This window comes from Ptiloglossa arizonensis, chromosome 11, assembly GCF_051014685.1.
Source record: "Ptiloglossa arizonensis isolate GNS036 chromosome 11, iyPtiAriz1_principal, whole genome shotgun sequence".
NCBI lineage: Eukaryota > Metazoa > Arthropoda > Insecta > Hymenoptera > Colletidae > Ptiloglossa > Ptiloglossa arizonensis.
In genome coordinates, this window is record NC_135058.1 from 16,448,305 (window position 1) to 16,472,664 (window position 24,360).

General features: G+C 35.4%; 4 protein-coding genes across 16 annotated transcripts in view; 2 read left to right on the plus strand and 2 right to left on the minus strand.

The window, feature by feature from the left end:
* Positions 1-2,787, minus strand: part of LOC143152851 (uncharacterized) — a 22,641-nt gene extending 19,854 nt beyond the window's left edge. The window contains exons 1-3 of one of the 2 annotated variants that reach the window (XM_076323417.1): positions 2,602-2,787; positions 1,052-1,143; positions 54-973 (exon numbers count right to left, since the gene is read on the minus strand). In XM_076323417.1, the coding sequence (XP_076179532.1) occupies positions 54-973; positions 1,052-1,133 (1,002 nt within the window). In that variant the 5' untranslated portion in view covers positions 1,134-1,143; positions 2,602-2,787. Of the gene's footprint in view, positions 1-53; positions 974-1,051; positions 1,144-1,240; positions 1,560-2,601 lie in introns of those variants that run through there. The other variant, XM_076323416.1, reaches the window with a different exon arrangement.
* Hip14 (palmitoyltransferase Hip14) lies at positions 2,611-10,754 on the plus strand. Of its 2 annotated transcripts, none has more exons than XM_076323418.1 (10): positions 2,611-3,118; positions 4,414-4,655; positions 4,804-5,003; positions 5,084-5,308; positions 5,404-5,683; positions 5,742-5,942; positions 6,299-6,460; positions 6,535-6,691; positions 6,857-7,101; positions 7,192-10,754. In XM_076323418.1, the coding sequence occupies exons 2-10, from the start codon at positions 4,518-4,520 to the stop codon at positions 7,426-7,428; spliced, it is 1,845 nt and encodes a 614-aa protein (XP_076179533.1). In that variant the 5' UTR covers positions 2,611-3,118; positions 4,414-4,517; the 3' UTR covers positions 7,429-10,754. The 2 variants fall into 2 exon arrangements, with proteins under 2 accessions (XP_076179533.1, XP_076179534.1); XM_076323419.1 differs by having other exon boundaries at positions 5,099-5,308.
* Positions 10,755-11,621: 867 nt separating this feature from the next.
* On the plus strand, positions 11,622-13,488 carry LOC143152864 (uncharacterized). 2 transcript variants are annotated; one of them, XR_012993662.1, is made up of 4 exons: positions 11,622-11,877; positions 12,015-12,175; positions 12,489-13,198; positions 13,326-13,488. XR_012993662.1 is itself a non-coding variant. In XM_076323443.1 (3 exons), exons 2-3 carry the CDS (start codon positions 12,021-12,023, stop codon positions 12,913-12,915), a joined length of 582 nt encoding a protein of 193 aa, XP_076179558.1. In that variant the 5' UTR covers positions 11,622-11,877; positions 12,015-12,020; the 3' UTR covers positions 12,916-13,488. The 2 variants fall into 2 exon arrangements, 1 of the variants encoding a protein (XP_076179558.1); XM_076323443.1 differs by having other exon boundaries at positions 12,489-13,488.
* Mob2 (MOB kinase activator 2) overlaps positions 12,128-24,360 on the minus strand; it is a 72,654-nt gene continuing 60,421 nt past the window's right edge. For 5 of the 10 annotated variants that reach the window (XM_076323439.1, XM_076323440.1, XM_076323433.1 and 2 more), the window contains 4 exons: positions 17,078-17,332; positions 16,326-16,450; positions 15,094-15,321; positions 13,481-13,989 (listed from right to left, as the gene is read on the minus strand). In XM_076323439.1, the coding sequence (XP_076179554.1) occupies positions 13,919-13,989; positions 15,094-15,321; positions 16,326-16,450; positions 17,078-17,332 (679 nt within the window). In that variant the 3' untranslated portion in view covers positions 13,481-13,918. Of the gene's footprint in view, positions 13,453-13,480; positions 13,990-15,093; positions 15,322-16,325; positions 16,451-17,077; positions 17,333-24,360 lie in introns of those variants that run through there. The other 5 variants (XR_012993661.1, XR_012993659.1, XR_012993660.1 and 2 more) reach the window with 5 other exon arrangements.

Below are 24,360 nucleotides of genomic sequence, written 5' to 3' on the forward strand. Positions count from 1 at the left end.
GATACGAAAAGAAATCAAAATAAAATACTTGTATTATAAATACTGCAATTTACCATTTTTAATCGTTCTCTTTCTTCCCTTTTTTTAGCACTTAGTAATTTCTTTTCTTGTTGTTTAGGCGTTATTTTCGTCTGCTTTGCCTTATCAATTTTAGGAGTCCTAAGAGTACTTGGACTATCAGCTTCTATACTTTCTTCCATATTTTCGTTTGATTTTGTCTGTTCCTCTTTGTCTTCGACATCCAAAGACTGCATAACAGTATCCAAACTGTGACTCGAAGAAGAGAGTTTTCCTTTGTTAAGTTTTGAAATTTTAGAAATTCTTGGACTACCAGTGTTTGCATCTTCTTGTATATTCTTGTTAGACTTTGCATGTTCTTTGTCTTCATTGTCCAAAGATATAATTGCCACATCAGAATCAGAATCGTGACCCAAGAAATTACCTGCAACTGAAGGTATATCCTCCATTTCATTGCTCGAGTTACCTGTTGACTGTGATATGCTTGTGCCAGTTTTTATATCAAAACTCTCATTAATGGATTTATTTTTCTCATCTTCCAAAGAAGTCTGATAATTTCCTTTTACACTCTCCTCTTCTTTGTCAGTCTTTTTAAGGAACTTTGTCAAAGGACTTGATTTTACCTTATCTTTTTTCTCAATTTTTCTTTGTCCAGTTGAGGAACGTTTTGGAGTTTTATTCTTACCTATACTTTCTACTTTATTGAATGTGGTATTTTCTTTCACATTTTCAGTTTCTACATCTTCCATTTCTATAGATTTTTCAATCTCTTCCACCACAGTGATGTCACCATCACTTAATTTGTCAATTGCGACGTTCTTATTCAAATTCTTGTTTGAAATTTTTACCGCTTTTGGACTCCTACAGTTCACAGATGGTGATCTTAATTTTCTCTTTTTACTCTGCACGACATTCTGTGGCTGTATTGAACTTTGCGTTTGAAATGACAATTGTACTGAAATATTTTAAATTAAACAAACGTAAATCAAACATTATTTGGATAATATAATAATCATTAGAATGAACTAAGTACCTTGTTTCATCTTCTTTTTCTTGACAGGAGTAACAACTTCGATACAACAGTCATCTTGCCCACTAACGTCCATCATTTTCATCTCAGTTCTCCTTATGAATGATAAAAATAAGATGAGTTCCATCTCCATAGTTCAAACAGTAATAAAAGAATAAGAATGTTAAAAATTGCATTTCGTATTTATCTTACCTAAATACACTTGAATACGAGCCGTTTTTTACAGCATTACTTTACTTATAAAATGAAAAACAAATCTGTCAATGGCACATTATTATAACCTAGGTAATAATTTATTAGGTAAATGCGAATGACATAGAAACCAAGGTGGATCATATATTTACTCTGTACAAACTACAAAACTAAAGTATTATGTACAAATATAATATTTTTTAAATTCAATGGGCTACTTTCACAAAAATAAGCCAAGAACACATTATTGTCGGTCACAATCGTAACGAAATCCGCGGGAAAATAGACGGTGGAAGGGTGAAAATTACGCGTGCTACATATTTCCATGAACGTCGATTTTACTAGATTCGTCTGCATGAAAGAATATTTGAAACTCACATATAGAACACGAATACTCTGATTGGTTAAAGTCGAACAATTGAAATCTAGAATTTTGAATAGGGATCTTTCTTAAATCAAGAAAGATTTTATTCATAACTTATATATATTTTACACTTTATGATATAAATAATATAACTCTTCAAATAGTAATTTACATGTATTTCATTAACTACAGCTGAGCTTGAGTTATTATCCCATATTTAATACTTTGTTTTAAAGTTAGTAACACCAAACAATCAAATCAAAGAAGATCAAAGATTATTTCGTGCTAACTTAAAATTTATACTTTCTCAAAACTTCCAACACTTTCCTTTGTTGAAAATAAACATTATTTTAAATACGTTGAACTTGCATTATAATAATAGCAAGGAAGCTTTAATCTTTACAGAGTTGCAACAATTTTTTGCAAGAGTGTAAATATACATCAAAACTCATCTACAATCTACTAAAATAAAAAATGACTGCCGATCACGACAAATGCCGATCACGACTATATTATCATCTTAAAATGCACTCCTAGAGAAAAACTGCACCACTCTAACGCAATACACTGTAATAATCCTGCTTGAAAGCTGGGCAAATTTTGCTCGAAATTAAACTAAAAAATTACAATTTGAATTAACATCTCAGTCTTTTACTTGCAATGTTACTTGAATAAAATATCTTTTTATTTAATATAACAACAATTTCATATAATAAAACCATTTTAATATTTTTGGATTTCAAACGTCTATGCAAATGTATGCTTACGATACCCAGTTTAATTTTGTATATATGTCCTTGTTTAACGACAAATGAAATTCCAACTACTATTTAAATGTATGGTGCAATAAAAAATGTACTTCTCGTGTGATATAGCCGTGAAATGAAATTACATGTGACTTGAAATAATTATTCTAATATTAAGTAATGGTATTTCGAAAGTGCGCAGGTCTGAACGTGCAGAGATTCCGCTACATGAAAGAATTGCTATTGTAGACCTTGCGAAAATTAGTTGCTGTTCACGGCCCTCTGTTGGTGGATCCAAAAGTGCGTCGCCGCCGTCGCCACTGGTCGCCACATCACGTTCGTCGATGAATATCGGATACCGATCGGGCGGCTTGCGAAGCCGTTTGGTCAATAAGAAGTTCGTCGCGAAACTAGAGAAAGCAGAATGTTCATGTTAACGCGTGTAGCATATCGTGTATCAGTGCGGTGCGCGGTGCGTGTTTAACAATTTTTATACTACAAAGGAAAAGCACCAAACCGCGATGAAACCGTGTGACAAATAAAAAAAGAACGTGTTATTCTGGATCGTCGAGAAACGAATAGTCACTGGAGGGTGTTATTTCTATAGCCAAAAGAAAAGATCGACCGTTTGTCCGGATTCTATGCAATGTACCGACGCCCCACCCCCGCTGACTATATGTCTTTTAAATCTAACCCCTTACGACGTATTCGAGGGTAGCACGCCGCGTACTATGTACGAGTATTATCTCTGCTGTCATTGCTTGCAAGGTAAGACACGACATCGTCAACTCGTTTTTGCAGATGTATTTATGATCGGGAGATAAATTTACAATTCGCGAAATAATTAAAAATCTTATCGCGGAATAAACAACTTGACATTTAGCGGCTGTATTGTGTCTTTTTTCTTGGAGAAAAAACAATTTTATTGTACGTTGTACTCTATAATTTAATCATGCGAAGGCGAGGCAAGGTTTTCTAGAATCTAGTACGGTTGAGAATTTCTCAAGAATAAAAGAGAATCGGGCATTGCGACGTTTATCGTTAGTCCCTGACTCGAATACCGAATCGATTGTCAATACGCACGATGTACTCTCCGTAGTACACATCGTATTTACAACGCGGTGTACTTTGTGAATACAAACGACAGATTGATTGCTGCCGGTTAAATTGAGCGATATTAATCGCCGGATGGATAACATTCGTTGAGAATAATATCGATGATTCAACATCGTAAAGATTTTGTACTTGCGACGTTAAGTACAACATTTTTACGTTATTCGAAATATTATTTTAAAAAGCGGATATTGAAGTGAATGCAAGTGAAATAACATGTCATGTGTAACGCGAGAAGTTTAAAATAAAAATGTAGTTTTATTTGTATGACCAACAATTGAAATAAACAGTTTATTTTGATTTATATTCTTAAAATGCAAAATATAGTTTTTTTTCACTTGGAGTTTGAAGTATGAGTGAAATATCATGTGATGATAAAATCAAGATTGAAATAGATGGTGAATCATTATTTGAAATACTGCAAGTAAAATAGTATTTTAAATACAATACAATGTAAAAACTTAAACAAAAGAAATTTTATTTGAATCTTGAAGTATTTTAACAAATATTCCTACTTTAGAGTTTATTCAACCCTGGTTGAGTTTATTTTAGTCTCTTTTAGTCTTACTTTATTTCAAAATTGAAAATAAAACAATTTATATTGCACTTTGAAAGTATAAATCAAAGTATAATATTTTTCTTTAATTTCTTAACTATTCACATATAATTGTTCTATTAAGTAACTTTTAACATTGAATTTTTAATTTCATTTTCTTGCATCCAATTTACAATCATTCTTATTTTTTCAAAATAATATAAATAAAATAATATTTATGAAAATTATTTTAATACAAATGATGAAAAACAAACATTGTAAAATAGAATACTTACAGTTCAGCATTGTTGATGTATTTTTATAGAATAAAAATCAATAAATTAATGATAATTAACAACACAGAATAATTTTAATTGATAGAACTTAACAAAATAATATATTATTATTGTTGCAGTAATATCTTACCAATATTAAGCAGTTTTAAACATTCATTACTGCATACATCATTCTTTGTTGTATTTATGACTTGATTCTTAAGCCGGTATTAACAAATTCAACATGTACGCGTTAAAAATGCAAACTGCCTGCCAAAGCGAAGGCAGCGGCGAGCCTGATGATCCTAGTAGTCATCAGCAGGAACCTGTTAGACCTCCAGCACAGGACTGTAGTTCATTTGACATTGTTAGAGCAACACAGGTAACAAAATCTTTCACCACTAAAGGAATATTATTCTATCTTATTTAGATAAAATATTAAAATTGTTTTATTTAATATTACTGGTACTTGAAGTACAAATCAATTACTTTATTGTGGTTTTGTTTATCAAGAAATTCATTTTCCCTAGTATGGAGCACTAGATCGTGTAACTGAATTGGTAGAAGCTGGTGCTGATGTAAATCAACCTGACTCAGAGACTGTAACGGTATTACATTGGGCTGCGATAAACAATCGAACGGATATTATAAAGTATCTTATCGCAAAGGGAGCTGTTGTTGATGCAGTCGGCGGAGAGCTTGCTTCTACGCCATTACATTGGGCTACAAGGTTAATTTTAAATTACAATATCTTTATTAAATACATTGTTTATATTTTATAAACATAAACATTACAACAGTAAAACAAAGGTCATTTGTTCCCAGGCAAGGCCATTTGTCTGCAGTTGTGATATTGATGAGAGCAGGAGCAGATCCAACTCTCAGAGATTCAGAAGGATTCTCTTGCATTCATTTAGCAGCACAGTTTGGTCATACATCAATTGTTGCTTATCTAGTCGCAAAAGGAGTAAATCCAAATATGCCAGACCGAACTGCAATGACCCCTCTCATGTGGAGTGCCTACAAAGTCAATAGGTATATATGAGAAAGCAATAGAATTATTTGATTATAGAGATTTTTCTTTACAATCACATTATATTGGTTTTACATTCAAGTTTTTTTTTCTACAGTTTAGACCCAACACGTCTATTGTTGACTTTGGGAGCATCTCATTCACTTGGGGATAATTTACATGGCAACACAGCTTTGCATTGGGCTATTATAGCTGAAAACAGTACAGCAATATCTACATTAGTTCATCATGGTGCATCACTAGATGCACCAAATATGCGGGACGAGACACCAATGATGCTATTAGGTCGTTATATTGGAGCCGCCTGGTTGGGACACAAAATAAGTCAAGAAATTAAAGAAAAACAGGGCAGAACAAGAACCTGGTGTAGAGATAAGGTATCTACTATATTGTTTGCATAGTTTTGTTGTATCTTCTAAATTTTTCTTTTTTCAGAGAATGCGCTGGTACTGCATGGTCAGTACACCATTTATAGCTTTTTATGTAATCGGAATGATTCTTCAAAGTGGATTGGATTATTTAGTAAAATTAGGTGCCTTTGTCGTTCTTTATATAGCATTGTATTTAGCAAATCATTTTGTCTTTGATGAACGATTGTATCATATTTTACCGATGTCAATTTATTTGGCTACAAAGGTGAGTCCTTTTATAATTTTCGAAATCATATATTACATAAATTTATAATGAAAGTATTATAATAATTTTATATAAAATATTCGATTTGTGCAGTATTTGAGTTTTATTAGTGGTATAATCATTATTCAATTATATCAGGTATTAACTTTTGTATATCTTAGATAGATAAGAGAAGGGTCTTATCATGAAACGTATATTTCAGATAACATTAAAAACTCACATATTGATAGTATCAACAAATACAACATTTCTGATACTATATTGTAAACTGATGATTATTTTCGTTATTTAAAGCTAATTTTTCATAAAAATATGTAACGCGAACTACCCGTATTATTCATTATCATTTGTTACAGATTTGGATATATGCTACATGGATATTCTGGTTAGGTATACATGCTGCATGGTATTTATGGTTACTACTAGTAGGTGGATCGGTACCATTATGGATATGTTTCTTACAAACCTGGAGGGGTGATCCAGGTGTAATTACAGCTACGCACGAGGACAAGTTAAATGTAAACATTTGAATTGTGCAAATGATCGTATTTTCTCTATATAAAGTACATTTTTTAATTTTGTTATTTTTCAGACGATTATAGAATTAGCAGAATCCGGTGGTTTTGAACCACAATCATTTTGCAGTAGTTGTTTGGTTAGAAGACCTTTGAGATCTAAGCACTGTTTTACGTGCGACCGTTGCGTAGCGCGATTTGATCATCACTGTCCATGGGTCAATAATTGTATTGGTAAGTCAACAAAAGCAAAGTTGTTGAAGGATGGTTTTGTTATGTCTGTAATATGTCTCAAGCCCCAGTAACTCTAGATAATCTAATCTTATATATCAGTTCAAACAGTGTAATCATATCACGTATCATTTTTAACGTTCATCTTTTCTTAAAAACTATTTTCAGGTGCACATAACCACAAGTACTTTCTAGGATTTTTAGCATCATTATTAGGTCTCTGTATTGTTGTTTTATCTGCTAGTGTACAATACTGGCAGTTTGAATGTTGGACAAATTTAACAAATGGTCACACTGCTGACAATTATTTGGTTGCTGCAGCTACTTGTGATGCTTGGGTAATGTGGGTGACAGCAAATACTTCTCTGCATTTCTTCTGGGTCGGCACACTGCTAGCATGTCAATGTTATCAAGTATGTCAGGTTTCATTATTGTGTCACTCAGTCACAGTATTATTTTTACCAAAGTTTAAACTTTATATTTTCATAATCATTTTTTATTAGATTATGGTTCTCGGAATGACAACAAATGAACGCATGAATGCTGGACGCTATGCGCATTTTAAGCAAGGGAACCCCTTCCATCGTGGTGCACTTCAAAATGCAGCCGATTTTTGCAATTTGAGTTTCTGCGGAGTGAAAGCAAAACCTAGTTCAGACTGGTTACACAGTTTCGATCATAAACAAAGCATTGAAAAGTTGCCCCTACTTGCTACGAAGGACAACTTTCAATATATTTAGAATTTTTTTTAATGGTCAAAGAACTGTCATGGAAGACGCGTAATCAGCCGTCAGAAGCTAACAGTGTGTCATATCATTTATGCCTGAAGCACTTCTGGGCTACCAAAGAGTTACTATAAAAGTTGGAAGTGACTTTTCTGAAAGGTAGTGATTTTGCATATACAAATTTAAACTGCATATTGTAAGTAATTTCCTACAGTCAGTGAATACGAATTTTAAAATTCATCTATTGTAAAAGACTGTTTTACGACGTAAGTATGCATATCCCCACCATTTTGTGAATTGTATTTTTCAAACATCGAACAGTAGAACAAGTTGCACAAGTACTTCAATTCTATTTTTACAAAATATTATAAAGTATTCTCCTTTCTTTTTAAATCTGTACATTCAATGTTACAGTTTACTCGATACACACGAAACATTAATACAATTGATCAAATATAGTTTACATTATATTGCATTGTAAATATCTAAATTTTTATGTAATCATAACAGAATCAAATATGAATATGTTAATGTTTAATTGCAAGATTTTTTTTAGTTATTTTAACATTTTATATCCTAAAAAGCAGCAGATTCGACTTATAAATAATTTATACGTGAAAAGTACAATTTTAATCGTATCGAAAAACAATAATACCTTTATAAGAAATAGCCATGACAGTCAGTTCTGAGAGATCATTGTATAATATATTTTTATCGATATTATTTATTACAATTGTTTGTACTTCGTAGCTTTTAAGCGCTGTAGAAATACATAACAGAAACATATGAACAGCAATATCCTGACAGTTTTTGCTAACATGTTATAAAATTTCCATATTAAATATAAAAAAAAGATTATACCGAAAAAAATGCTGATGAAAAGTATGGCACGTTTGTGTCTAAGAACGAGTGATCGTTAATTAAAGGATAAAATCAAATGCTGCGTAATATGGCTATAATACAAAGTTATATTGCATATTACCGTTGGCTATGTAATACGTTTTTTCGTACTTACGAGTAAATTTACCTGACTTAAGTGCCATGCTTGTACTCTTTGAAAGACATCCACATACACGTACAACTTAATGCTCTAATCTTATAAGATTTGATTAACATTAATGGTTACATCTAATCCATTATTACATTATGTAAAGAAAAACGTTTTAATGATAGCAATATAAAATATTTACAGCATATTACATATAAATTCTTTACAATGTCAGTTTCAATGGATGTCGCACTTTAATAATATTGTAAAATTTTCAAGGAACTAGCTTATTAATTGCATGTAGCGTTAAAAGAAAAACAGAAGGAGAGAGAAAAAGTGAAGAATCTTTTTAGAATTCTTTGTACGTTAATTACATGAGTGACGATAGGTGTACAATAACAAGTAATTAAAGTGACTCAAATATTGTTTTACATTCCAGAAATGTACTTCGATCTATAATTGAGAGTTAACTCCGTTCTTTCACCTTTAATGTTAACACGTTGTTAAGCATGTAAGCTCCTTTCTGGTTTAGTTTTCAGTGTTACTGACGCGTATTAGAATCAGACTATGCTATTAAAACTGCAAGTACTGTGTCAATTTCACTTTTTAGCATTATTAAATATATTATACCTATTAAATACCTGTGAAAGTTGTGCTATACACACTATCAGGGTAGGAAAATGAAATTTAATGATTAATTGCATCCTTAACGGAATAGATTTAATTGAAATTCAACAATTTATTTTTTCAACAATTTAATTGGATTTGAAAGGCCATATTCAGAAATACAGATCTGCTAACGATTTTTTTTGTTAATTATTAGTACTGAAGACTTGTATGAAAGGAGTGTGTAAATTTTTAACATCGCATTTTAAATAGGTGCCTAAATGTTTGATTATTATCGTATACAAGTAAGAAGCATTATGTGAATTGATCAAAAGTACCAATATATTTTAAATTTAGGGTCTTATTGCGAATAAGTTTCATAATGAAAAACTCAATTAAGTCTTCGATAGTTTCTAGAAACAGGTACATTATGTAATTATTTGTTCACCTGATCTTGGTTGAGAATTATCTTCATGATAACAACCAAATATAACAATTATAACATTTTATCAATTGTATTATATAATTTTGCCATTCTCAGGCTGTTTTCAACTTGTGCGACGGATTATATTTTCTGTACAGATCATTCAGTTTTATTATATAATGTTGTAAATAGTAAAATTTACTTTCATTTTGATGGTTATCGATACCTTCATTGTTCAAAACGTTTAATGTATGCGTGTACAGAACAAAATTAACATTCGGTACATTTGTCCAACCATTGTTAGCTAAAAACAAGTTTTCAATTTCGACTGCTTGTACAGAATGTTAAAGTGGTGTTTGTACAAAACGTTAAAACGTACACATAGGTTTAATAATGGGTTCAGTTGCGTGAACCGATGATATTACAAAACGAATACTCCACATCAGAATTACCTACAAGAAATACGTGTATAAATATTATAAATACAAATGTAAGTTAAGCATAATTACTTTGTACTAGACTACTTGACTAGTTGTTGAACGAATGCGGTTGTTAAATATTCTACTTCTTTCGAATGAGTGGTACATGGTTTGGTATTTATACATATTTCCGTTCTAGTCCAATCGATATTAAGGTAATTTGATATTTAGATTTTGTTAATTCGTATAAGTAATGGAGTGCGCCCAACTATTTATGATAAGTAGCTTTTTTATTTTATAAGCAAGACAAAAAAGATTACATAACGATTGAAAACCCATCATTAAAAATAAAAACAGATATTCAAGCTGTATTTATAATATTTTGAGAAACGTATACGCAATAAGTGAATATAAATACAAAATAGAAAAATTTTTATATAATTGATATTTTCAAATATTTTATTTGTTGTAAGCCGCAAACGATTTGCTTAAAAGAATATAAGAAAATTAAGAATTGAACACTGACTACGATTGTAAAGATTTAAAAAGAGAATCTAGTAACAGACAAGCACTTAAATATTTAGATTATAGTTAAAATTTCTGAAAAGAAAGTAAACATAGTTATCAAACTTTTTCGTGACTTGTTATAAATTTGAGAATTATAAAGCTCAGAAGCGTTACACCGCGTAGATAAATTTACAGCTATTGTATTGAATCATATTAGGCTAATTATACCATTCTACTTCCAATTGAATCAATGTAAATAGTAATCTCTTTTACTTCGAACAGCGTTTCAAGGATGAATGAAGTCTTGAAGAGCGGTATATGAAATTTTGGTAAATAATTGCAAAATTAAATCAAAATTACTATGTGTTATAAAATAAACAAAAAAATATAAATCGTTTATTAGTTATTTATTCGTGTTCCATAAAATTTCGATTATAGTTTCTACTTTTATTTATTTAAACCATTAGTTTTACTAAAGTGTATATTTTTAGCCTTAAATAATTTAAGAATATTTCCTTTCTACTGAAAAAATTGAATGCAGTTCTGACACAAACATATGAATGTAAATAATTATTTTTGTTACTGTCTACTTGACAGTTTAGTTTTGAATCAATTAATGTTATTTTAATTTCAATCTTATTCTATTTGTTCTCAAGAAATGTGTTTATCATGGTTTCCGGAGAGAATTTCCTTTACACAGATGCAACGGAAGCTTCTAACATAACGTCCTTAAAGTCGGACAGTTCTATAATCAATACTAACGCCAAAGAATCTCATTCCGAACCTATAAACAAAGAGGGTGACGTTTTTCAAGAATATAATTGTACGTAATTTAAAAATTTAATAATTACTGGAACAGTCACGATAAGCAAATTTGACATTAAGTTAGAAAAATTAACTTTACAATTCTTTAAATAAATGTAAATTAAGTACTATGCATATTTAGTTAAAGACTGTAAGTGTCACGAGATATATTCAGCAGTAAATCATGGAGTATCTCTGGAACAGCATGGAATGACAGATACAGTACAGCAGTCACCTAAGAAAGAGATATTGAAAGACCAGCATTCAATGCAAATTCAATCCACCATGCCATGTTTATGCCATGCTCACGAGATGTAATATAATTATTTTTATTTTATATAGCAATTATTAAGTAATCAATTTTCATTTTTTACAGTGCCTATACTTTACCTCTGAAATACAGCAAAGGTAATTACCCAAGTTATTTAAATTCTTTTACAATGTATTTTTAATTTTTGTTTCATAATTACTAATTACATGTTTTGCAATTATATTATGTCTTTACTCTTCAAGTTAGACAAGGAACAATGTAAACTGAACACCAATTTTTGTTGATTTGCCAAATTCATCTAAACCATGATTTTCCAGATTCATCACATTCAAAACCATTTTGGTACCCCTTCAAATTGAAATGGCCAAAAAAAGAAGGACCAGTAAAAAAAGATAAAGCATACAAAGTAAAATTAAGACAAACTAAGTGTCCTCATTATGCAGAGGTATAGAGAAGTTTTTGCATGGAAGTATAATGATGCTAAATCATTCTTTTTCTATTTCTATTAAATATAATTGTTTTGCATGCACAATATTCAATAAAATTTGTGTATAATATTCATAACAACATACTTTTATTTAGCCTTTCATGTGCTGTGAAATATCAGAAGGAATACCGAACAAAAAAAGGCACAATGCTGTAAAGTCAACCAAACCACTAAAGGTAGACGACATACAAAAAGATAACGAAGTAGAGACAATGGAAAAGATTGAGATCTATTACTTCGATCATGGGAACTCTGCGTAGGTACAACATGTTAGAGTACAACAATTTTCCTTGCTCATAGTTTTTCATGTACAGGAACTCACTCGTATCCTTTAAATGTAATAGTTTGTACAGTAACAAAAGAAAAAGTACTGGTTTCAACTTTTAGACGATCACACTGGAACTTCAAAATTCAAAGTCTCAATATTAGCCATTATAACAACTATTGTTATTAAAAATATTGTCATAGAAAGAGGAACAAAGTTACTCGCATTTGCACAAGCCATGGAAACAAATATATCTCTTGAGCAGCGTTAATCATTTTATAACCGTGTGGTCGTTTTTGCACAGATATTATCGTACAACGGATTCACCACCGATATTGGTCACAGAAAAATGTGCCGAGAAGACCGACCAGGCGGCTACTCGTTTCTGGGCTGAAATATTTGGGACGATTCACATCGGCACCGCTTTCGTGACAGCGTTTATCTTGCAACTTATTCGCTTCGTACTGTATAGCATAATCAGACCACTCACCGTGGGCGTTTTGCAAATGCTCGCAGACTATTTTATAAAACCTTGTCTGTCGATCGTGTTCAACGCTCTTATACAACCAGTATTGATATTATTATACAATATTGCAACATCTCTAAAGGATCTTTGTGAACCCATTTCCGAGGCGATTGGTTTGTTCTTACGGGAGATCGCGAATTTATGCGCGGCAATTAGAATTGTAGAAGTGAAACAGGGAGTCTCTCCTTCGGTTGCTTGCACTTAACGAGTACATGCCAAGGATAAGCTGATCGTCGATGAAGAAGTGTGTGTTTTCGTCCAGGGAATAAGGTAGACATATCTCAACTTTTTATCCTGATCTGTTAAAAAAATAGCACAGTGTAGATACTAACTCACAAGGCAAAAATAATTGTTTTGATGCTATTCTGATTTTTGTATTTATACCTTACATTATGAGGTAATAGATGGTAGAAAAAGTGAGTAGACGATTTACTGTAATCGCTCCGCTGACTTCACCTTGGTTCTGAGAAGCAAATGGATGAACCGAAGTAAGAAGAAGTAGATTTGAAAGAATTTAATATTAAGTTAACATAAAATATAATTTGTGACAATTTATACTGTATGTTTCAGTTAATAACTATTATTTTGAAATACCTCATAGTATTTTTCTTGCAGAGCAGGATAAAAGATTCCGTCTCTTGTCCTTTGGTAGATGGTGATAAATAATGTTGATCGCTGATTCAATGAATGATATCCAGGATTACAAAGATGTCAACTAAACAAGACAATAAAACAGCCTAAGCTGCCCGAGTTTCAACGAATATAACACATGCCTTAACACCAGGTATATATTTGGTATTACTTTAACTTTACAATATTATTATCGTTTCATTCATTTTGTTTCATTATTTTTTTTTTACAGAACAAATTACTTCTTATAGCAACTAACTTTGTCAATAATAATCAATAATCATCCTTCATCTCTTTCGTATATCTTACTGTTTAATAAATTATGTACAATCTCACAAACAACAAACGGAGGAACCTAATTACATCATGTAGTTGTTCACACTTCGCTATGTACAGGTACTACTGGTTTTTACAGAACTGCGCTTTCGCTCCACCTGTGTGTAGTCGTTATCTTTAAACTCTGTTGTTCACGTACTCTATTTTAAAAAAAGAGAGAGAGAAAAGAAATGGAGAAAAACAAACGCCTATCGTCACCTACTCTCAGGAACTGCAACCTCTTGCTTGCTGTGCATTGCGATCTAGGTGGTTGTGGTCGGAGTCTCCTGGATGGCTAAGGTTTGTGAAGGCGCAGATGATGATGTCGAGTCACCTGAAATTATAAAGGTATATTTAGTAAATGTTAATCAATCGAAATTATTCATAATAAGCTTTTAAATAAGATCGGAATCGTATTTTCAGTTCTTTTTATTACAAATAGAATAAATCGTTTGAGCGTCAAAAATATCAAGACTACACAACTAATGTTGCGAAACTTTTGTGGAACCATGGTATTATGGACACATTTGTACGCTTGAAATTTTAAAGAAGGCTGTGTTCAATAGACGTATGAATTTAACAAAAATTTATAAAATGATTCTAGAGACATATCGTGTTTTAAATAATGTACCGACAAATTGTGCTCTTCAAACATTGAAGTTTAATGGTTCTCTGAAAATTCTTAACCTTCTTTGATACAGTTTCTAGGTCACCTGGTTTTATATGTAACTCCAGGATCTTACAATATATTCCAATTACTTCAAAATTACAAACAGGACAGTATACAGAATGGTCTATTATAAATACATTAGTTTAATATCTTGTGCTAAATTGATGTTACAAAAAGAATGTATTAAAACCTTTTGCAATATCGTATCGATTCCTCTTATCGAATTAAATTAACGGAACATGTTAAGGCGATCTATTTTTAACAAATTATTCCATATACTTAGTTGGTATTACTTAATAAGAAATTATGGTTTATAGGCCACATTAGTCATATATAAGAAATAGGTTAGACTTTAAATATTTAAGTATAATGTCAGTTGCAATAAATATTAATGATACCAAATTATTTCATTCCGTGCTATTTATATATTTAAGAACCTTGTTCCTAGGGACACTTTTGTCTGGATAATTAAAGTATTAAGTAAGACTTAAAGTTTAATAACGTTAAGTGGTATGCTTTTATCACAGAAACGAAAGCCGTCTTAACGTTTAAATGGTGAAACAAAAACATTAACAATTATACACATTTTTCGACCCTTATTTAGCAATGCGTAATCGAGTCCATTTACGTAACCGCGCGATGGTTAGCGGCTTGGTGTCGGTAATATCGCTATGTTATGTTTCCACTGAAACTGTGTAATCCTATTACGATAATATAACGTTAACTAGTGTTACATAATAGTATCGATCTTCAACAGGCAAAGCTTACCCAAGAGGGCAGCCTCTAAGTCTCCTAAGATCTCCGTTTCCTTGGGATCAATCAGGTTGAAGCGTTGATTAAGCAGCGTGAGGTGGGCAAATACACAATTGAGGTGAGCGTGCAACCCCAAGAGTGCTACCTCTCTGAAGTGGCAGTGGTAAATGTGTGCCACCACGTGGTACAGTAGCCGCAGGATCTTACGCACTATCGATTCGAACGAGCTAGGAAATTCATTTGCTGAAACATTACGAAGACCGACCAATTAATGTGATTATAGTTTCCGTTCGCGTGCATCGTTCGGTTTGAAACACGCGAGCACTGATATTTGCGAAGTTTCGGTAACTCGATGTGGTACGCGCGATGTCTGACTGTTTGGGATTGTAGATATAATTTTAACGAATAAAGCCATTAGCTTGTATATAATTAAATGTAAGACCATCTCTCTTCGTGAACTCTTTAAAGTTCCCTGTCGAGAATGACTTTCTATTTAAAACTTTTTAATTACCAAAGATTTCTAACACGTAGAAGTTACAATCGAATTTACGTATTCGAATCGGTGAAGATTGTCTATAAATATTTTCCATAAAATTCATATTGACTTTGAAATTTAACTCTAAATTTAAAACATTGTTACATATTCTGCTCCACAACAGGATGAAAGTTTCTAAAGGAACTGACTTTGTATATCAAAAATTAATCGTTTTCTCATATAAGATTGTTAAACTTTTTTTCAATTAGATTATACAGAGTAACTTTTGAATACAAAGCGTTTCTCCAGTTTGTTACCTGGCTGTATATACCCACGCTCCATTACGCGTGCGTCGCCAACAGAAGCGCAATATGGCGCGTGGAAAGGAAAGGGAAACTTTGAGGTAGAACCTCCACCTATAGGTGGTACGCTTATCTAGTAACGAGATACAAAGTGGGGGAAGCATTTTTCTCTCAAGAGCTACTTCGTGCAATCTAATTGGGCGAAACTTTAACACTCTTTTGTAGGAAAACGGTTCGTTTGCGACGTATAGTTCTTTTTGAATTTTTTATATTCTTGTCGAGTAGAATACGCAGACACAAAAAGAATTTTAACTTCAATTTTCTTACTTGTCTCTTTTAAATTTATTAAAAAATTTTGTTTAATGAAAAACTGAAGGAATAAAGAGCCGCAAAGAAGTTATGTAATTTTAAACGTTGCGACTATCTAATATCGATAAATTTGACGATAATCGACGAAATAGATAACTCACCATATTTCGTAGGAAATATAGTTTCGTCACTAACGGTGCGTTGTGTAAAAGTCATAACATAATCTATATACTGTGGCGCTGCCACTCTTGTTTTCTTCCCCTTCTCGTCGAACCACAGATACGTTCTGAAACAATAAGAAAGAGAATTATTCGTCCGTACAACGTCGGTCAAAGAATAACAATTGAGACTGGAAGAATGATTAGCCTTTAATAATTCTTTTTTTTTATGTTTTTCCTACCGATAAGAGAATCAGTGAAATCGGTCCATGAATAACGATGGTCACTTCTAGTAGTTTACCTTTTTTTTCATATGTACTCGTACTTTTCAAAAATATTTTATATACATTTTAAAAAGAATTAAATTCTAAAAATAAATTGGAAAAATATAAAAACACAATACATTAAATTCTCGTTGTACGATTGCTAGATTTGATTCATTGTACGATTATTGTTATCTCCACCACAGGGGGAGGGTGATTCCTATCGGAACCAGTGAAGCGTGAAATACGACACGGATGGCGGCTACTTTATAAGAAGCCGCCGACCAACATTCGAAGACTACAGATTTCGCACGGAAATGAAATTTTACCATTTTTATTTCGAATCTTAAGAAAATATTTGCAACATATCGACGAGATTTTTCTGACGAAAATAAGACTGAACGCAATACGGATAATTTTTATTTCCAGATAACTAATTACGAAAAAGAAGACAATGGCGGACGAAATATAGTTTAACTCGACCATGCGTACCTTAAGCCAGGACCGGTCATGTCAGGACAGCCTGTCATGGTGCAGAACTCGGATATCGTTCCGTAAACGAGATTAATGTGATCGAATAGTGCGAGAGTGTGAGAGGCCAGCCACTCGTTGTAGTCCAAGCCGGGCGGTAGATCGACCAACATCCTCAGGTCCAACTCGGGTAGTTGCCTTTCGAGGGCCGCCTCCTCGAGGTATAGTTTCGGATCCTCTGTGGTTCCCGCATCCTTCTCCTTTCGTCGGGCTTTTCTACGAACAGCGGTGAAATCGCTCGTTTAGTTGCGATTGTTTCTCGAGCTCGTGTGCTCTAACGGTGGTCAAGCGAGATAAAGCTTTAAGTATTATTGCTGAGCGGAGGAGATTACGTGACGCGGGTAAACGTGGATACATCAGCGCTGGGTGTGTTTGTTGACTAGCGGCGATCGAAGGAATTGAATCGAACTGGTTACGACGCTAAGAAACGAAACGAGCCCGATTCCGTTCCTTCGATTCTCGTCGTGTTTGCGTTCTGAGCCTTTTTTCAAGGAGGATGGTAATGCCCTCGGTGTGGTCGTGGGGAAATACAGATGTACAGTGTTCTGTTCTGTTCGTTCAAGCGTTTCGTGTACAGTGTACGTAGAAGATGGAACCATTTGAAACACGCGCGAGCGGCTTTATTCTAACGGGCTTACTTAAATTTAGTTCGCCAAGAAATTTATTTTCTCGGTACACCGAGAATACTATAATTTATTGTACCACACCCCGAGGAATTCTTAGCAAACTATTACGATAAATTAATGGGATTAATTTTCTCTCGGTAAACTTTATAACGGACCGTTTCAAAATGGTCGAATCGACTTCGTTTTTTTTTTTTAATTATAGTTTGGGCAGGGACGAGTAAGACAGTCTTACGCATCGTTGCTGTAAAATTAATAGTTGGGCCTATAATGGTATATCGCGATAAAAAATACAACGTTTGGACCACGATGCAAAAACCTCTTTTATTCCTTTCGTCTTCCTACTTTGAAAGACGCGCAGCGTCGAGAGAGGGCGCTTTTCGTAACAAGATGGCCGAATGTAAAGCACGTTTCCAACGGAAACGGGAAGAATGTCAATGAGTTTCGAATAAATGAAACCTGAAAGGAGCCATCGAAACTGAAAAACTGGTCCAAAGTAATCGAAGAACGCGACGCTCCGACGAAACGTCCGACGATATTCCTCTGTTCCGACTGGGATTCCCATTTATGGTTAGAAGCGAAGCCTCCGTGGAACGAAAAGTGCCCAAGGGACGTCGTCGCCGCGTGTCGCGATAAAAATTTTCCAACTGGAAGCTTGGCCGGCAGCTAGACGGCAAAAGAAAGCGGTGTGCCTCGGTGAAAACGCATTTCGCGAGCCTCTCTCGACCGAACGAGAAATAAAAGAGTCGGAGAGAGGAGAGCCGCGCGATTCGACGTCTCGTTACAAACGCGGCCTTTAATCTGTGTTTTCAGCGCGCGTTATCGCCGACTAGGATCGAGAAATTGAACGCATCTGGAGCGCGAGAGGCATCCCGGCCACCAAGGAAAACGAAACCGAAGGAAACATTTATCTGCGTTCGAGTACGCTCGAGTTCGAACGAAATGAATTCACCGCTCAAGGACACTGGCCGGCCATCCCCACCGCGTCCTTTAATTACCAACGCAGCGCCATCTGTCTCTGTTTCGCGCGCGTTTGCTTCGTCCATTGTATTTTCATTAATTTCAATCTGGAAAATTGACCACGATATTCAACCAATACGAGAATTATTATTGGGTTGTACGGAAAGTTTCGTTTTCCAAAATAGAGAATGTACAATTTAATAAAATGTTTGTACGCTCTAAAAAAATCGTGTTTCATTTTCACCAAAAAAGAAAAAAATGTCTCGTATCTCTCGGACGTTTAAAAAGTCCCTACAAAAGTACGCAATTATCGAGAATTTAGCAATGAAATTTAAAACAACTTCTTTTTGGTTTTTCGTGACTAATTTATTCTTTTCCGAGCGGAAACAATTGCGATATCTTTATTCGCTATTTGTTTCGAAGTGTAGGGACAAATTAACAACAAGGGACAATCAGTGCACCCGTGTGCAAAACGATGCGCTGATTTCATTAACAACGCGAGTGGTAATGCTACAGATTTTAAGCAGGATAGCACAACCGTGAATTGCTGAAATTTAACCCGGGCTTGAACACGATACGAGCAAAATTCGTAATAATTTCGCTCGCGACTGCAAACGGTACACCACCGTGGACGACACGAATTTTACCTACGATCGAAAATTCCATAAACAAAATAGCACGAACTGATTCGCGACTGCAACCTAACCGCGGATGTCGCTAGTTTTTCCTGTAACTTCAAATTGTTGCATTGCCTACGACTGCGCGTAACAACGTTGTAAATAACGCAAATTGTATTTACAACTACGACCCGTGGTACCAACTGTGGCACAATTTAGCCCGTAATCCCAAACGTCGTTAACCTTAATCTTGTCGCAAGTGCAGTTTCCCCGAAAGAAAATCTATCGCTACTGTCGACAGTCTCGAAAATGAAAATATCTATCGTGGAAATTAGGCGTTGATACACCGATCTTCAAAATTTTCAAAACTTTACAATTTTTCTTAAAATTTCGATTCTCGTTAAGAAATTTATAATACCGAATTATTCATAATTTGTATACATAATGAATTCGTACAGAGACCTACAAAACTGAAATCGAAACGTCTCGAATGAATAATTTCTTTCAAATATTCTCCCACACCCCCTTAGGTTCGCAAGACGCCTACTTTGAAACCAACAGCACTCGTACCTGCTCCACGACAATTATCCAAGGCATCGTTGTCTCTATTATCCGTGAAAAATAAATAGAAAACACTTCTCTGGGTATTTTTAATCTCGAATGTAAATAGAAGGAAGTTGCCGTAACGGTGCTCGGTTATTTTATTAAACTAGGAAAAGGTTACTAATCTTCCTCTCGGAGCGTAAACGGCCGTGGCGAAGCAGCAGCAACAGCGGCGGCGAGGCTGGCAGAAATTACGTCGACGTAAGTAAGTGTTGCGTTTGCATGAAATACGAGCTATCTCCATTCGGTGACTCGGCCTAGGTATCGCGCGCGATTGCAGCCCACCGCAAGCGTTAATGCACAAACATCTTCCTCGCGTGGATCTCCACCGGCTCAGGGTTATCCCGGCCTGCCTCAATAACGAGTGCCAACCGCTAGGATTCTCCTTGCCCCGAAGGTCACGTTTTGTTTATATTTGTCGAGCCGCGACACACGCCAAACTTCTCGATTCAATCGGGAGAGTCGCGTAGTATCTGGCTAATTACCAGCGGAGGGACAAAGTTGAGAAAAGTTCGAGCGTTATCCAACGAAATCAATGGAAACGAAAAAAAGGAAAAAAAAAAACAAACTTCTCGAACGACCGCACGGATTCCGTGTTGCTTCGAGGCTCGTTCCACGGATCGGTCCGTGTGCTCGAGACCTGGATAAATAACTTCTCGAATACCGCGAATACGATCGTATTGTTCTTTCCGTTTCGACGTCCACGTGGGCGATGTATGACGTAACGGTACGAGAGTTTTTATAAATTGACGGGTGGGTGTTCTCGGTGTCATAACTACGTGTTCTCGTAGGTCGAAAACGTGAGTCTTGCCGTCTATGGTTGCGCGAACCGAACGCGAACATTGCGAATGGAGTCTTGCGTTCTTTCCGCGAAGTTAGAAGAACCGATGACGGTATATACGACAGAGGCGTGTGTACGATTACACGGCGCTACGTCGTAAGTAAAATTTGGTTGTCAATAATAGTACGTGTTTTTGTAAAATAAACTTGGGAACCCTTTACAGAGTACTACATACTCTTGATGAGCAAACGATTGTCATTTTTGGCACAGTAATACCTAATCCGCTAAACAAACCGGGACGAGAAACGTTTCGAATCGAATAATAACGTATGGAATTTTTTTTTTCAAAATTTTGCAAGCGTTCGTAAAATACGGCGTGTAGAACACGCGATTGCGAGTGGAATCGGCACCGTGAAAAACTGAAACGCTCTGATTCGCGACACGCTGGTATACGTAAATTATCGCGGGAGTATCGTTAACCCTGTCGAGACACATAATTTTCGATAGACGCGCGTGCAAGCAACACCGTACGAAGTACGCGCGCGCTGTATCTTTGATTACAGGGACGCGTGACGCGCGATTCGCTTGAAATTACATTCCATTGATTTCGGCGTAACCGAGGACTAATTATCGACGAGACTCGCGACGTTATTCATCACAGGTCGTTCCGAGCGATCGGTTCGTTTCGTTATCGGCACACGCGTCCACGTATACGCGCAATCAACGTAATAACGATTATTCGGGAATTTCCCCGCCCGCGTCCCTCGACGCCGCTCGGTAAACGATAAACGAGCAAACAAACGGACCTCGTTTTTTCCACATAATCTCGATACCTCGAGTTGAATAACTCTACGGACAACACCTGCGGAATTTTCAACCGAGAATGCCAGGTTCTCGTTGTCCCGCGTTTTGAAAGCGTAATTATATCTTGAGCGTTTATTGTGTCCCTAAGAAAGGTGAAAGGAAGTTCGCTCCAAACTATTCCATTGGTCTCGGCGATCTCTTTTGATTTCTATAACCTCGATTCCGAATGAATTATTATGCCGGCCGCTTGGAGTTTTACTTCGCTCAATGCACTCGACGCATTGTTTCATTTTCTGACTGCTACCAACGGATCTACCACCGTTGAAATATTATTTTAAATTAATGCAATTTGTACGTTTGCATTCGAGAGTTCCTTTTTCTTTTTCTCTTCTTTTTTCTCTATACTCGGTGCACGATAAGTCGGATCGAGCACGAGTGAAAATTATCGCGCGGAAGTTGAAACAAACAGGACCGAGGGATCGTTCCGTAATTAACGTAAAACAAAGCTGTGTTTCATCGCTACGGTAATTCCGATGGAATTTTCTTCCAATTAGAAATAAATAAAGAAACGTTGTCTTCGCAGTCGCATCGAGGACACGTTACGACTCGCCGATGGAAAACAAATTACAGGGCAGTGTGTAACTCGAAAAAGCAATCTCATTCCGGAACGAAGGACAATATTACGGTGCCCTAAATGCACTCCAGTTCGGAGAACGGTCCGCGCAACGATTTTCCCTGCCATTTTCTCTTTCTCCACGAGTTTTGGAACAGGTTCAAGCTCATTAGCCCGGTATCGCTAATACCGCCAGCGATACGTTGCTGGAAACGTTACCGCGTTCCGCGTCGATTCTCTCCTTCGTCTGTCGGTCTAACGCGACGAGGGAATCAATTTTCAAACAATCGACGAAACAATCGATCGATGGACGATTCGGAGAACGTCGACCAAAGAAATAAAAAAAAATGGATCACGGGGAGCAAAGATTGCAAATATTGTATAATATCGCACCGTTGGAACAATATTAACGTAAAATTTTTCTAACGAATTCAGCTTTGAACGCGATTGAAGTTTCCAGCGAGAATGAAAACAAAGAAAAGCGAAGGGAAGAAAGAAAAGCGAAGAATGAAATCGGGAGAGTTCGTAGCCAGGAGTGGTCGGTTTCAATTCCGAAATAAGGACGTCGAATAAATAGTCGCAATCGTCGGAAAAAACACTTACGGGCTCGTAAGTGGACCAAACTCTAACTAGAGAGGAGGAAAGCGAAGCTGTGCAGCGGTTTCCGGTAATCGCGAGGCCCGAAGCGAGCTTGTTCCGAAATGTTTCGGTGCACTTCAGCAGAAGAGGCGGACACAAGTACATCGCCTCTCCGCCTGTCCGCTCGGGTGTCTTGTAATTAGCAAGTTTCCATCTAGCAGCCTCTGAAATTGTGGCGTTTCGCGAACTGTATCACGTTCCTCGGAAAACGAAACTCGCTGTCTGCGCAGACCTAATTTACCTCGCGCGAAATTAAACTCAAGTTCAACCGAGGTGTAATTAACCGAAATCCGACTCGAATCTGGCCAGATATAATTGAGGGCTGATGCAACCTCGACTCGAACCTACTCGAAATTGGTAGAATTTAACCGAATCTTAACCCTGACTCGAGTCGAAGCGAACCTGGCTCGAACCTGAACTGATTCCTTCCACCCAAGACGAAGAGAGTTTCTCTTAAACGTAACTGTATTTCATTCGAAACGTAAAAGTCTAATTCGACGTGCTCGAGACTGACTCGAGCACGAGGGAACATGAGCTAACTTGAGAATTAAATACGACCGAATCGAGATATTTGAAGAAAACTTAACCCAATTTGAACTCGGAGTTGATATACCTTATCTCGGAACTATCCAAATGTAATCGAATATAACGTTATTCGTATCCAATTGAACGTAACTAGAGTCTGACCTAACCTAACTTAATTCAACGTAAATTCTTCCAAGACTTAAATTCTTCTTTTCAAATTTAACGGTACGTTAAGACAAAGTTTAAATGTAATTTTCTAACAGGTAGTTAAACACGAATCGCTCGTAGCGAGAACGGTAGCAAGGTTTTCGAGATTATGTCAAATAATAAAATACACGTTTGATCATTGAAGAGTAACGTGTGGTCCGAACGGGTTAATTAAGCTACAGCGAAACTAAGTTGAAGTAATGTTCTCCGATCCATGATCCGACATACCCTTAATCAAAGTTTAACTAAAATGGAAGCCGCGTTACAACTTGGATTCAAACTGAAACGAACTACTGACGGTTTTCGGAGCGTTTCGCGTAACGATGGATGGTTCGACGAAATTATTTCCAGAGAAGTTCGATAAATTATCAAGTTAACGAATGTCCACCGATTTCGACTTCGCGTTAGAAAAATCTTCCTCAACCTCGATAAGATTCATTTTCAACGTAAACCTTAAAATTAAATTGTCGGTAATGGAGTACGGGAAGTGTGCACCAGACTTTTAATTACGACACACGGCAGCTTTTTTTTTTTTATCAACGATGCGGCAAAGTCGTTCCCTTTTTCCAAAAAAAAAAAAAAAAGCATTTATATTTTAATTAATATTCGCGGTTTGTAGCATTGCAATGAGATTGCACCGCTATTACCGTGTATGTTGCACATTTGACGTCCAATTAACTGCTGCGCCCTGATAAACGACGTTTTTGCTAAGAATTTATTTCGTTAAATTATTTCTACGTATTACATCCGTTTCTCCTATTCGTGATAAACTTTTTAGATATTATTTCACGAGACTTATTTCAGAGATCCGCTAATGAAAATATTTATCAATCAACAGGCATGATATTTTAATCACCATAATTATGAAAACG

Excerpts from the sequence above, each read along its gene's own strand:
- Hip14 (XM_076323418.1), top strand. The coding sequence starts at position 4,518 with ATGTACGCGTTAAAAATGCAAACTGCCTGCCAAAGCGAAGGCAGCGGC. Across the intron at positions 5,004-5,083 it reads CCATTACATTGGGCTACAAG|GTCATTTGTTCCCAGGCAAG; the intron begins GTTAATTTTAAA and ends AGTAAAACAAAG. Across the intron at positions 5,943-6,298 it reads CAATTTATTTGGCTACAAAG|ATTTGGATATATGCTACATG; the intron begins GTGAGTCCTTTT and ends CATTTGTTACAG.
- LOC143152864 (XM_076323443.1), top strand. The coding sequence starts at position 12,021 with ATGTGCTGTGAAATATCAGAAGGAATACCGAACAAAAAAAGGCACAAT. Across the intron at positions 12,176-12,488 it reads TTCGATCATGGGAACTCTGC|ATATTATCGTACAACGGATT; the intron begins GTAGGTACAACA and ends GTTTTTGCACAG.